General features: G+C 39.4%; 2 protein-coding genes across 2 annotated transcripts; both read left to right on the forward strand.

Annotated features, from left to right (window-relative positions):
- Positions 1–1,069: 1,069 nt before the first annotated feature.
- Positions 1,070–2,002, forward strand: LOC102718229 (acidic endochitinase-like). Its single transcript, XM_006645735.2, has one exon. The coding sequence runs from the start codon at positions 1,070–1,072 to the stop codon at positions 2,000–2,002; it is 933 nt and encodes a 310-aa protein (XP_006645798.2).
- Positions 2,003–3,190: 1,188 nt separating this feature from the next.
- On the forward strand, positions 3,191–14,147 carry LOC102702505 (protein FAM91A1). Its single transcript, XM_006644048.3, has 11 exons — positions 3,191–3,589; positions 5,841–5,958; positions 6,637–6,733; positions 7,357–7,463; positions 7,761–7,883; positions 8,036–8,189; positions 8,492–8,552; positions 8,657–9,012; positions 11,347–12,868; positions 12,972–13,499; positions 13,888–14,147. The coding sequence occupies exons 1-10, from the start codon at positions 3,471–3,473 to the stop codon at positions 13,216–13,218; spliced, it is 2,904 nt and encodes a 967-aa protein (XP_006644111.1). The 5' UTR covers positions 3,191–3,470; the 3' UTR covers positions 13,219–13,499; positions 13,888–14,147.
- The last annotated feature ends 858 nt before the right edge of the window (positions 14,148–15,005 follow it).

Consider the following 15,005-nt stretch of genomic DNA (forward strand, 5'->3'; position numbering starts at 1 on the left):
GTGACACTCTATTTAATATGTATGATATCCCTATGAAATATGCATTGAGACTGGCCTTAGCGTATACGTTTGTAGGAGTGAGTATGCGTGCGTGTATGTGAGCGCCTGCTTTTATACTTTGTTTTACAAAATAGGGGGAAAATAGGAATGGCCGAATGTTTATCTGTGGAGCAAGGGCAGACTAGCAACCTGGACTTCAGACCAAAACGATAGGCCCTCCTGCGAGGCCCAGTTAGAGCCTAATCAGTCTATTATAGGCCCACGGTTGACCGAGGCTCAGGCCCATGCAGCCAACTGGCTAAGTGTGTTTGACTTTTTTTTTCTCGCAATGTTATCATTTGTCTTATTAAAAAGAATTATGAAAATATCATTTATTTTTCTTGTGACTTACTTTATTATCAAAAGAACTTTAACTATGGATTATCATTTTTATATTTATACTAAATTTTTAAATAAGACGAAGGGTCAAATATTACAACAAAAAATGTCAAACATCGAGGTCGTAGTGCGTAGAGCCAGTTCAGTTTATTTTATCATTTTATTATTTACCTATCATGTTCGGCCGCAGTATCGCTAACAACTGTATATACGCCTTACATCATTATTATCCAACAAATGTACAGTATGCGGTATATAATCCATATGTTCCAAAATATAAATAATTTATGTTGCTTATAGTATATTATATTATGGTATAACCTTTAAATTCTAAATTATATGAATCCTTGTAGCTTGGATCGGGTGGAGTATATGTCAGTCTGAAAAGAAGGGTGAAAATAGAACCGTAGCGTACCAGCAGGACATGCATGATGCTAGCAAAAAAAAAAAAATTGGAGAAAAAAAAGTCTCGCCAAACAAACTCCGTGGAGAATGATCGATCAGAATAGCAGCATTGCCTCCAAGGCACGCGGTAATTAATCTGTACACAATTCACCTGCTGATGCGATAGGCTATATAATAATTCATCTGCATCTCGTCGATCTCCAAACCAAGAAAAGCATCGAGCAATCCTCAATTCCTCATCCGGAACGAGGATCAGAGCATCGTGTAGCTCCACTTCCCCACAACAATGGCCGTTCTTGCAAAGGGCGGCAGCTCCGGCTCCCGGCTGCTGCTCATGGCGGCTATCTGCCTCCTCGTCTTCTCCGGGGGCGCCCACGGCGGCAGCATTGCCATCTACTGGGGCCAGAACGGCAACGAGGGCACCCTCGGGGAGACCTGCGCGACGGGCAACTACGCCTTCGTCAACCTCGCCTTCCTCTGCAGCTTCGGCTCGGGCCTGACCCCGCAGCTCAACCTCGCCGGCCACTGCGACGCCTACTCCGGCGCCTGTGCCAACCTCACCGGCGACATCGCGCGCTGCCAGTCCATGGGCGTCAAGGTCATGCTCTCCATCGGCGGCGGCGCGGGGGGCTACTCACTCACCTCCAAGCAGGACGCGCTCGAGCTCGCGCGGTACCTCTGGGACAACTTCCTCGGCGGGAAGCCGGCGGCGCCCGGCGGCAAGAGGCCCCTCGGCGACGCCGTGCTCGACGGCGTCGACTTCGACATCGAGGGCGGCGACCCGGACTACTACGGCGCCCTCGCGGCGTACCTCAAGTCGTACGGCCGCGGCGGCGGCGGCAGGGAGGTGCTCCTGTCGGCGGCGCCGCAGTGCCCGTTCCCGGACCAGTGGGTCGGCAAGGCGCTCGACACCGGCCTGTTCGACTACGTGTGGGTGCAGTTCTACAACAACCCGCCGTGCCAGTACGCCGGCGGGAGCGCCGCCAACCTCGTCGACGCCTGGCACCAGTGGACGGCGGGGGTGGACGCCAAGCACATCTTCCTCGGCCTGCCGGCGTCGCCTGGCGCGGCGGGGAGCGGGTTCATCCCGGTGGGGAGCCTCGAGTCGCAGGTGCTGCCGGCGCTGAAGACGACGAGCAAGTACGGCGGCGTGATGCTGTGGTCCAAGTACTACGATGATCAGGACGGATACAGCTCCGCCATCAAGAACGCCGTCTGATCGATCGGCATCTCCTCCTGCCTCTAGCTGCACTACTGCACGCCGCTCTGATCTCTCGGCCGGCTTCCCGCCATGTACAGTTCGTATTCTTAGTTCACATGCATATGAACGAGTATATATATATATATATACCGAATAAAATGGGTTTCTATCGCACCTATGATGATCTTGGTCTGTTACTTTGTTTCACGCTCCAACAAACATGTTTTAGGTGCATTATAAAATCTTGTTTAGTACGTAGTAGAATTTCAATTTCTTTGAGGCACTGATTGTTCTTAATTTAAACTGCAAACAACGATATCGTTGCATTAAAAAGAACTCATATGCAGCAATGCAAAATATATGAATAACTTCGATGATGCAAGTTGGTACTTTCTGTTACTAAATATTTAACGTCATTGGCTTTTTTTATAAATGCTTGATTGTTCATCTTATTTAATTTTTTTTCAAATATGTAAAGCTACATATATGCTTTTTAAAAAAATTACATAATTATTAATTATTTTTATAAAAAAATAGATTAGTATATAAAAAAGTTAAAAAATGGATGAATATGGTTTCTTAATAAAACTTTTCAATAACAATTTTTTTAAAAAACACACTATTTAACCGTTCGAAAAACATAGGCGCTAAAAACAGAGAATCTAACAAACTCGGCCTGTATCACGGGCCAACCCCGGTGCCAACTCTACTCGGGCCGCGTTCGGCAAGGCTATAAGAGCAAGTTAAGTCCTTTATCTACAAAACATCAATACATGGTCTCATATATCATACACATATTTTGTTTTAAGCCCGTATGCAGCTGCCTACAAATTAGTAGCCTATCTATCATCTCCCTCCCCTCTTATCTCTTTAAAATATGCTTATAGCTGGCTTGTAGCCTGCTATTGTACTCACGTACACATTTTCTGTACTATTAAACGTTGTATTTTTTAAAAAAATTTCTATAAAAAATTGTTTTAAAAAATCATATTAATATATTATATATTTTTTAATAATTAATTAATCGTACGAGGTAAGTTAAACTCACACCAAACGCAGCCTCGTGCCATCCGAGTTGCGCGACTTCTCTCTCTGCTTCTTTGCGGAGACCAGCAGCAGCCAGCACGGAAACCGGGCTCGGGAAGCCGAGACCACGGTGGATGGCTGGGGAGCCGCAAATCAACCCCCACACCCATTTCAACTGTTCAACTGCGAAAGCGTCAAAGGTTTGTCTGCGGTTTTACCTGACGGAGAAAGAGGCTGCGCTCCGCTTCCCTCCCATTTTTTCCTCCCCGGCACAGCGACGCGCCACCGCCGACCGCTCCGGTGGCGCCGGCGCCGCCTGCGTCGCGCTGCCGATCCCCCCCACACACGGTTCTCCACCACCGCCGCCGCCGCCTCCTTCTCTCTGCGATATCGGTGATCTGATCCCGCCACCACGCATCCAGATCCGTCCCCCCGCCCCCCACCCCGCAGCGGGGAGTGGATGGCGGCGACGGTGGAGGAACAGATGGTGGTGAAGGCCATCCGGGAGGAGTGCCCCTGGGAGTCGCTCCCCAAGCGCCTCCAGTCCTCGCTCCACACCAAGGAAGACTGGCACCGCAGGTACTTGCCTCTCTCGTCCGGTCGTGAGTCCTCCATGGATTTTGATTCGGTGCTGCTTGCAGCTACCTAGGTTGGTGGTAGTTACTAGCCACTTCCGAGATCTGGGAAGAGCTGCACCAGTAGAGGCAATGCCGTTTGGAGATGCTGCCTAGTGTCTAGACCAATGCTCATGCACTAGCTTGAACCTCTTGCCTAGATCTCCTCCTTGCTTGCCGCATTTGGGCAGAAACCTTCGGAGATGCTTGGGGGAACTAGACCAATTGCTAGGTGGCCTTTACGATGGCCAAATAGGGGGATCCCTGTGCATCTGTAGTTACTTCTAGAGCAAACTTATGAAGCATTCCTGAGTACTAAATAAATAGGCACCGGGGGTTGAAGAATTTCCTTCAGCTGATTCTAAGATCAGCAGCTCCGAGACCTAAAAAGCACATAATATCCAGTTTTTAGAAATGAAAGGCACATTATATTTGATGGTTCTCGCACCCTTTATGTTATACTGCTTAGTAACTATGGTGTTTGCTAGCAAGGTTCCTGTTACCACGGTAACCGGTATCTACCCAGTGGTACGGTATTGGTTACCACCGGTAGCATCCCTATAAATTCTGACCAAATTCAAAAAAAATGAAAATATTCGTAGAAAAAATCACATAAATTTCTGGGAACAGATATGCATTTTTAAAGCAGTTTGGCGTTAAAATTTTCTAAAAATAACAATTCTACGATCAAGTTCTAAACCAAAACCGACTAAATAGGGAGAAATGAATAAATGTTTGAGGACACTGTGTCATAATTTTTCCCATAATACTTACTTCCTATTTTTCTATAATTTTTTAAACATTTTAGGGAACCACCGGCGTGCACGGCAAGTTTTCACGGACATTTTGTCACCTCCCTCTCTCTCTATATATATATCTATTTGTGTCGTGGATAATATTTGGTTGTACCATTTATGGTTTTGTCATGGACACTATAATATTTGCATAATAAACACCATAAACCTTCTATTAATTATATCGTATTACGGTACATGCATGAATTTAAAATTCAATTGTTTTGTATATTTATTGGTCAATTGGGGATTGTTATTTATAGCTATTTGAATATCAATTAGCAAAGTTCATGCTGAATTTTTCTATTTACCAACTAATATGTCCCACATGTACCAAATATATCATAGTATTTGGTTCCTACATTTTCATATTTTTGAAAATTTTTCAGGATTTTCTCATTTTTATTTTCCTCCGACCAAACATGCTCTGCTTTTGAGCACAAACCGTGCAACAATTGTTCAAAACCATGCAGTTTTGGTGCCTAAAACGCGGAGACCAAGGAGTTTGAATTCAAATTTTTTGAAAACGATTTTGTCGTGGTTTTCACGGTTACCGCGTGGTAACCGTGCTACCGACAGGTGGCGGTAATGTCTCTGCTCACGGTTTCGTAAATCCTGTTTGCTAGCATGCTGGATGTTGGTGATGATTGTACTGATTGACATTTATCTTGTTTCCATCGGGATGACAAAGTAGCACTGTGTGCATCTTATTTAGCATGAAAAGAACAGTTCTTCATGAGTTAAAGTACATCATATCCATTGAAAGGATGCAGGAAAATCTGTGAATAACTAGAATTGATGACAAAAATTTGTGAAATGTTTCATCCCTTCAAAGTGACCTTGAAATTTTGCTGAGAATACACGGCCTTAAATGCCAATCCATATAGATCATGTATTGTAAGGTGATAAAAGAGGAACACTTGCACTCTTGTAAGTCCATCGAAAGAACCGACTTACTTTTCATGTCTGCAAAAATCCTTCACACAACTGATGACGATCACTATAAGAGGGGAGTTACAAAAGCAGGGGATTTACAAATTACAATGCTTATTCAGAAGTATATTTGAGGTGCAAAGTGACTTAGAGACAAAGTAGAAGCAATCAAATCACATAAATCGACAAACATATTTCCATCATCATCAATAGCATTCAGTTCACATAAGTAAATAAAATTAATGGCTCAAAGAAGGGACAAAATTACGTTTGCATATCTGTGAAATTCCTTTCGAACTAATGTACAAACATACATCCTGGTGCATTCCTCCCCCATGGTATCCTAATACTATATTATTGTTGATTTCCTTGCAAAGGATTTCTTGGTTTACTATGCTCAAGTAGGTGTATGAATTGCATTCCTATTACTTTTGTTGATATAGAGTAAAAAATTCTGGTCTAATCTCCCGTTAATAATTTTGATGGCAGGATTGTGGATTACTGCATCCGAAAACGATTACAATGGAACACTTGTTTTGCCCGTAGAGTATGCAAGGAAGGGGAGTACTACGAGGAAATGATGCGCTACCTTCGGAGGAATCTTGCAGTATGTTACTGAATGTTAGAGTATATGGTAGTTAGAGGATTATTAGGATGGGATTGATTTGACTAGAGTCCTTCCTTATCTCTAGTACTTTCCTTATATCTACCTCTTGTACTTCGATATATACTGGCCCCTTTAGGTTCAATACAACAACCCCGGATACGTAGTACATCTCTCTCACTCTACTATCTAACATGGTATTAGAGCCTCAGGAGGGCCGGTATATATAGGAGATACATGGGTGTAGATAAGGAAGGATTACAAATATGGAAAGAGTCCGATTCATATCAATTCTATCCTAATAATCCTTAACTGCCATATACTCTAATGCTTAATACTGCCTCTTTCATGATAAGTTTAGGCTAGCATATTTAGCAACTATTCAAAATAATGGTTGTACCTTGTTGGGAGCTTGTAGCCATGACTCATTCCTTTGTTTATAATCATCTCCTAGATAGCTTTGTTATATCATGTGTTTGATAGTTTAGATACTTTGCCTGACGGTTTCTGTTATTTTTTCTTTAGAGGGTTCTCTAATTGTCTCTGTAAGCTTCTGTGGCTGTTCTGTTGACACGATCAATTTTGTATATAGAAGAAAAGTAGCTGTCTCCTATATTTGAAGAGTTTGCCCAAAGGTTCTGATGATCCTCACCTGATACACAATATCACAACATTTTGCAGTTATACCCATATCACCTTGCAGACTATATTTGCCGAGTATCGAGGATCTCACCATTTAGATATTATTGTGACATCTTGTTTGAAGCTATGAAGAATGGTAATCTCTTGTTAACAGAAATAATTTCTTTCATGTCATTCTGTTATTTGCTTAGCATACTCTTATTCAGATCACATGTAATCGTTTAGTTATTGCTTGTCTTACTCAAGATATAATAAAACTAAAAAAAGGTATTTATGTTGATGTCTATATTTTATGCTACTACAACATTGGCAATTCCTGGCCTAATGGGGTTTCCTTTTAGTTGCAGAACTGGGCAATGCATTGATATACAATTCTTTGTCTAGTTTTACTATTAAGTTCCGTGGGTACCACATGCAAGATGTATATTGTCACTGTGCAGGAAGCTATTTTGTATAAGTTGCATTTTTTTTTGTTTCAACCTGTTTCTTGATATTTTTGTGTAACCTACCTAGTTTTTTTTAAAAAAAAATTCTTGAATACTGCTACAACAGCCTCAAAACAACACAAATGAGTTTTTAGTTTTAGCAAACCAACAAGAAATGTGATTTACTCTTCAGGTGGTTATTTTTTATAGCAACAAGTTAATAACCACTTTGAAACATGGAGGTGGCTATCATAACTGAGTATATTTCCACCTGCTTTATTTGTTGATATTGTTCCTGTCTGTAGTTCTAACATGTTTGATTATGTTATTGCAGAACAACCATATGACAGTATTCCAAACTTCACTGCTGCTGATGCCCTGAGGCTTACTGGCGTTGGAAGAAATGAATTTATTGATATTATGAACAAATGCAGATCAAAGGTAGTATGCATGATCGCATGGCTTCTTGCATATTATCACCTGCCCTTGCAATCTTGCAAACCATAAATTATCCTAAACCATTAAGCTTACTATGGTTTAGGTACAATTCTATGTTGTTTATTAAACTATGATGTGCAATTTTGCTAACCAGTTAGTCCAGTTCTTGAGGAAAGTCATGAATGTACTGCCCTATTTTTCCAGTGTGAATATAGAATGATTTTTCATGACGTAACAATACTATCTTGTACTAGAAAGATAGATTACCCTAATAATACTATTTGTTGCTGAATTATTCAGAAACTAATGTGGAAGCTGAACAAATCAATTGCAAAAGAATTACTGCCTACACAGCCTGTTGATTTCCCAATCGATCCTTGGTGGGGAGTTTGTCTTGTGAACTTCACAATAGAAGAGTTTAAGGTGAGGTCTGCCTCTTTTTTTTCTCTCTATGTGCTGTACATATCATGTGATGAAACTTCTTTACTCTGTTTAGAAGATTAAACGGGATTCTTGATTTGTTTCTTTCTATTCAAATAGCATTAAAAAAAACTGATTTCATTGGTTTGTTGTAGAAACTTTCAGAAGAAGAGACTGCAACAATAGACAAAATATGCAAAGAAGAAGCCAATTCCTATGTGCTGTTTGATCCAAAAGTTATAGATGGTCTTTATAAAAGGGGATTGGTGTACTTTGATGTACCTGTTTACCCTGATGACCGCTTTAAAGGTATTCACCATTTTCATGATTTTTTCTGTTGAAAATTTAGTACTAACTATAGGTCATATATAATAAAATTAAGTTAATTGATTGGCACTGTTTTTTTCTGTCTTGCATCTAGATTCTATATATTCATCAGTACACCTCGTTTAACTTTAGTGTCAATAAATATGATCCAAGTATACTCTTGTATTGTAACTACCGACTGCCAAGAAATAAACTGCGTGTAGGTTTATTCTTTTTTTGCACTGTAGTAAGTATGTGTTTTCTGTTTTCAAATAGGAAAACCTGTAACATTGTTTCTGTTTCAGTTTCAAGGCTCGAAGGCTTTGTTTCTAACAAGGATCAATCATATGAAGACCCAATCGAAGAGTATGTGCTAGCAATGCTTTCATTTGATATTTGAATCTATTTCACTTGTAATTTTGTTTTACCACCAAAGTGATTATTTACCTTTTTTTTATATTAAATTTCAGATTACTTTATGCTGTATTTGTTGTGTCAAGCGCCAATGCCACTGTAGCTGAATTGGCTGCAACTCTACAAGCTGACCTTTATCAGCTGCAGGCAGCTGCATCGTTTGCTTGTAGACTGGGCTGGGCTGTAAAACTTTTGGATGCTGACTCTCTACTTGAAGAGACACCTACATTTCCCGGTAATATTCTGAGTGATGATGAAGAAGGTTCAAATGCAAGCATCAATTCTGAAAAGTCTGGCCAACAGTTACTTAGTGTTGATGCTGGACCAAGGAAAATCTCTGGAACTGCCCATGTAGGGTTGGTTGTGGATGCGAATGTTACGTCATACTTGATGATGGGTTCATTATCCCCAGGTTAGGCCTTTTATCTTTATTTAAGATGGGAGTTTTTAGCTGAAATCTTTCCAAGATGGTGGCTATTGTATTCTATATTCTTATATATGTAGAGCATTCATGACTTTCTGTACTACTTTTTAAATGTCGCGCACTTGCCACGGTACAAATGAATCATAATTCATACACATCATAATGTTTTTTGAACAAAATAAATAAATGATAATCTTTTTCTGTAAGGACAACATTTATATTTTTCACTAGGACAATTCTATTATTAGTTTTAGCTAGTCGGTGACCTATGCATTTGCATGGATTATTTATATAACTTGTACTCAAATTTTGTTAAAAGCTTTTATCTATACTTAAATTTTTAAGTATGGAAAAACAATGAATCCAAACCTTTAGAATTATCCAAACTTTGAGAATTAATAAATACAAAGTCGCATGTCAGAGTCCTAATTTTAGTTTTGTCATGATTAAATAATTCTGAAATTCGTATTTAATGAATACAAAGTTGTATTCGCTTTGGAGTCTCAATTCATTTATTGTCGTGATTTAATAATTCCGACATTCAGAATTAGTAAGTTGAGTTGTACCCATCTTACAGTCTCAACTAAAATTCGAATTTAACAAATTACCTAGTTGTAACTTACGTGAACACTTGTTTTAACTTTAATCTGAGCCATTATAATTTGATACCCCCTTTGTTTCATATTGTAAGATGTTTTGGCTATACTTAGATTCATCTATTGATCCATGTATATTATTTGTATATATGTCTAGATTCATTAACATCTATATGAATCTAACAAATGCTAGAAAGTTTTATATTGGGAAACGGAGGTAGTACCATTTAGATGGATGGCCACATTTATTCGCTATTTCATTGACTAATGTAAGATTTTCCTCATATTGCCTAATTAGTATAGGTACAGACAGATAGATACTACATATATATGGGGCAATTTGGTTACCCTTGGATTCTTGGAACTTTTTGAACATGAAGTGACTAATATATAGTATATAAGAACTTCAAGAAGGACTTGGTAAAATTGTAGTGTAGAGAGTTAGGGTCTGTTTAGTTTTAAGGGATGAGCCAAATATGCCTGGCGTGATGCATCCCTAAGAGCTATCCTAGAGTTGTTTGGTTGGAGGCCTGAATGTTTCACTCCTTGTCTGGCCTAGAAAAGCTAGTACCATCATTAGCCTGGCTTAGGCCACCAAAAACGAGCGCTTGACTCTGGCTAGTTACACAACACATGCTAATCAAACTTGCCCACTGCCATGGGGTCGCAAGTATGCATGCAAAAGGTGTTGTTTAGTTGTTGGTTGGTGTGAAGGAACTGAGATAGAATGTTTACTAGATATAGATATGAGATTTTGTTTAATTCAAAGAGCAACTACCATAATCATGTAATTATAATGATCTAATCTCAATTTAATTTTCTTAGGCTCAGGTCACCAACCAAACAATATATGCTTAGGCTAGCCTCAGCAAGCATGTAGTTTTCTCAAAGACATCACTCAGGTATCCAACCAAACAGGCCCTTAGAATGGCAGATTCACAGCCACCACTAACATCAGCTCCTTTTAAGAGTACTAACTAAATACCCATGCGTTGAAAGGAACAGGTTGAATACTCCTTTTCCCCTCGTCCCCATCGCTTCAGAAATAGATGGTGTACTTGTGTAACTATTTGGCAGCCCCACATGTCAGCTAATGGTGGAAGTAGATAGTGGCAGGTTCACCATACACTACCACCGGTTTATTCCTTTCAAAGAGTATAGATATATTCCATCCCTTCCATATTGTAAGATCTTTTGACCTTGTCTAGATGTATCCATTGATCAATGAATTTTTTTAATCTTTGGAACCTTTTTAATTTTTAATTTTAAAACTAACCCTCTCAGAACTTACTCCAAATCTAAACCTTTGGCCACGCCACCCCACCTGATGTGGGCAAATAACACTGCCACGCCTGTCTGGATGGTGTGACGACGACGTTTTGATATTCTGATCACTGTAAGAAGCCACTGATACACCAGTGTGGACTGCCTTTTCAAATGTTGGGTTTAATTTTAAAATTAAAAAATAAATAGGTTAAAAAAATTCTGATCAATGTATATATTTTGTATGTGTGTTGATTCATTAATATCCATATGAATTTGCACATGGCTAGAAATTCTTGCATTGCGGAATGAAGGGAGTAGATAATTTGGTGTAGTGATCGCACCTTCTCTTGTATATTAGTTGTTCAAATGGCAGTTTTACTGTACTTATTAATAGTTCAATATTTAGACTACCCATTATGTGCTAAACTACTGTTCTGAGCACCTTTTCAATGTACTGCAGGTTTAAAATCTCATGCTGTCACACTATATGAAGCTGGAAAATTAGGTGATTCTTGCATTGCGGAACTATGCAGTGATCTGGCTAGTCTAGAAGGGAAGAAGTTTGAGGGTGTGCTGGAGGAGTTTGCTAATCATGCATTCAGTCTGCGATGCTTCCTGGAGTGTTTACAAGCTGGTGGTGTTTCTACCAGTGGGAATATTGATAAAGCTGGTGAAGCAAAGCTTCCAACAAGCTCCGTTACTACCCATTTGACCAAGATAAACATTGAGGACACTGTGGAAGATTGCCCTGATGAACTGTCCCAGCGGAACCTCTCTGATTTGAATGGTAATGATGGGAATATGTTGATGTCATCAGCGACTTTATCAGAAAGCGGAGAAGGCATGGTGAGAAATGATGTCGAGGATAGTGGGACTACCCAACTGGATGGCTCAACTGATATCGATGTGGTTAAGACTCAAAGAAAGTACAAAGTTGATATTCTCCGATGTGAGAGCTTAGCTTCACTTCCACCAGCAACACTAGAACGGCTTTTTCTCCGGGACTATGACATCATTGTTTCTATGGTACCTCTTCCTTCTTCATCAGTTCTTCCTGGTCCATCAGGCCCAATTCATTTTGGTCCGCCTTCGTACTCTTCCATGACACCTTGGATGAAGCTAGTTTTGTATACAGCAGGGAATTGTGGACCATTATCTGCTATTTTCATGAAAGGACAACGTTTTAGATTGCTTCCTGAACCATTAGCTGGTTGTGAAAAGGCATTGATATGGTCTTGGGATAACTCTGTGGTAGGTGGACTAGGAGGGAAGTTTGAAGGGAACTTAGTCAAGGGCAACCTACTGTTGCATTGCTTGAACTCGATGCTTAAGCAATCTGCTGTTCTGGTGCAACCACTTAGCATGAATGATCTTAATGCATCAGGAAACCTCATCACTGTGGATATCCCTTTGCCCCTGAAGAGTGATGATCAGTCCATTGCATCTGTGATAGCTCAAACTAATTTGCCGCAGGACCAGGTCTTAAATTTGTCCTCTGTATTAAAAGACTTGTCCAGTAAATTTGAATTGAGCACACTTGGTTACCTTCGTTTATTAAGACTTCACAGGCATACTGAATCAGAATCACACCTAGAAAATGGAAGTTATCAGTGGGTGCCTTTGAGCTTGGAGTTGGGAATCCCCTTGTTCAGTCCAAAATTATGTGAGCGGATTTGTGAAAGGGTGGTTGCATCCTGTATACTTCAAAAAGAGGATCTCGCTGAACATTATGATGTGATGCAAACTGTAAGACGGCGGCTAAGAGAACTTTGTGGTGAATATCAGGCAACTGGTCCAGTTGCCAAGTTGTTCAACAAGCGAGGAAGCTCAAAAGATTTGCCCCGTGTTTTAATCAACAACATCAGTGGAAGATGGAATCCAGTTAATGATCCTTTAGCACCAAATGAACATGAGAGGCTTAAACTTGCTGGGCGGCAGAGATGCCGCACAGAAGTTGTGGGCTTTGATGGGACCTTTATCAGGTAGTTTTTTCTGTATTTCGAATTCATGTTATGTCCTTATGTTCCATATTATTATTCTCATTTATTTGTTGGCAACAAATGTGCATGTTCTTGAACTCAAAAGGTCATACGCACTTGCTCCTGAGAACGATGAGGCTGCCACCAAACCTATATCTGAAGAACAATCATCAACACACGACGGAAAACCAGACACAGAAGATGCAGATAGCAAGGATGTGGTATTACCAGGTGTAAACCTTATATTTGATGGAGCTGAATTGCATCCATTCGACATCAGTGCTTGCCTTCAAGCACGTCAACCTCTATGGCTGATTGCTGAGGCATCAGCGGCCTCGTCAACCGTGATATAAGTGTCCGTGTAGCCATTATCTATTCAAATATCTGGGTTTACGTTGGTGCGTACATATCTGTTTCTTGCAAGGCGTGCATCTCTAAAGGGAGATAGATACATCAGTGATCAGTCTGAGAACTCTTTTGCGGGAAGATTTTGCTGTTCAATAGGCTACTGTTTTGTTTTATGCACTCCCAAATGATGCTTTCACAGGATACATCAGCTGGGAGTCTGGGGCAATGCATTGATGAGGCTATTTACATGCACCATATATTAGTGCACATTCTCTTCTCGAACGATGTAAGTACACGTTTTCAGCCTGATCTAAACTCTCTGTTTGTGCTATTCTTGGGATATGTTGAGGAACAATAACTTGACCCAAATGATAGTCTAGTAATGTCCATAATCCATACTCCATTGTTGGATCAGGCCAGGTCAAAATGCCATTTGCCCAAATAGACCACACCTCCTTGCTTGCTGGTTGTTTTCATGATGCCACAATTCTGTTCATGTTAGAGGTGACCAAAATTTGGGGCAATTTATCTTCTAGTTACTTTTATGGAACTCTGGTTCCCAGGCCCAGTGTAATCCTGCATTTGTAGAGAACACAACCATTATGTACATGTCCCTCTATTCTTTCAGTCACTCGTGCAATCTTGTTAACGCAATGTCTTGCCTTCATTTTCAGGGTTTTTTTGGCCGATCGGTTGTGGAATTCTTTTATGGGAGTGCTTTTAGACCTGATGCTCAGAAGTGTTTACAAGTTCTTTTCTGTACAAGATTGTGCGTGTTCAGTGTTGTATAGTACTATAGATTCCCTGATATAGTACTATAGATTCCCTGATATAACTTTCCCAATGGAAATTCCAATTAGAATTTATTGACTAGACAGAACGTGCTAATATATACTCCATAGTCGCTACGTATATTTCTAATATTTAATGTACATTAACATAGTAAAATATAAGTATTCTGTATTTAAATTTTATACTACAATATAAACATTCCTACATTAATATTTATGATTTTAATCATTCTGATGATTCTAAAGTCAATGAGATGATATAACTTAAAAGACAGTCAAAATGAAATATTCTGATGATTCTAAAGTCAATGAGATATAACATAAAAGACAGTCAAAATGAAATGTTTTGAAAGAGAATCTAATCAAAAATTAACCAGTGGATTAACTAAAAAGAGAAATTTTTTATAGGCAACATAAAAATGCTTAACCACTGAAGTAACTCATAAGAATCTTTTGACATCTTAAGTCGGGGCTATCGCTAAATAGGATATTTTAAAATTTCTTATTCTCTACTAAAGTAGATAAAACAATTCTTATTTTCTAAAAAAAAGATAAAAGTAAGAAGAGTCTTTAAACATCTCCAAACAAAATGGAAGTAACTAAAATAATCTTTTTAACATCTCGTTAGTCTCCCTAGACAAGATATTTTAACATCTCCGTATTGTCTGCCACAAGATAAAAAGGATAGATAAATTAACATCTGCTTAGTCTTTACTAGGTAACCAATAAAACATGATAAGAGCCATTTGCCTAGTGTATACTAAAAGAGATTAAGATAGAAATAAAATCTTTGACATCTTAGTCCCTGCTGAGGCATTTTTACATCTCTTCAATCTAAGTAAAAGAGAATTAACGCATGATTAATTAATTATTAATTATTAGCTATAAATATTTAAAAATGGGATTGATATGCTTTTAAGCAACTTTTCTATTTTCAAAGCCTAAAAAATCGACGAGTAGAATTAATTAATTATTGACTATATAAATTTAAAGAATAGATT

This window comes from Oryza brachyantha, chromosome 1 (assembly GCF_000231095.2).
Source record: "Oryza brachyantha chromosome 1, ObraRS2, whole genome shotgun sequence".
Lineage (NCBI taxonomy): Eukaryota > Viridiplantae > Streptophyta > Magnoliopsida > Poales > Poaceae > Oryza > Oryza brachyantha.

Excerpts from the sequence above, each read along its gene's own strand:
- LOC102702505 (XM_006644048.3), top strand. The coding sequence starts at position 3,471 with ATGGCGGCGACGGTGGAGGAACAGATGGTGGTGAAGGCCATCCGGGAG. Across the intron at positions 3,590-5,840 it reads AAGGAAGACTGGCACCGCAG|GATTGTGGATTACTGCATCC; the intron begins GTACTTGCCTCT and ends TTTTGATGGCAG. Across the intron at positions 9,013-11,346 it reads GATGGGTTCATTATCCCCAG|GTTTAAAATCTCATGCTGTC; the intron begins GTTAGGCCTTTT and ends AATGTACTGCAG.
- LOC102718229 (XM_006645735.2), top strand. The coding sequence starts at position 1,070 with ATGGCCGTTCTTGCAAAGGGCGGCAGCTCCGGCTCCCGGCTGCTGCTC.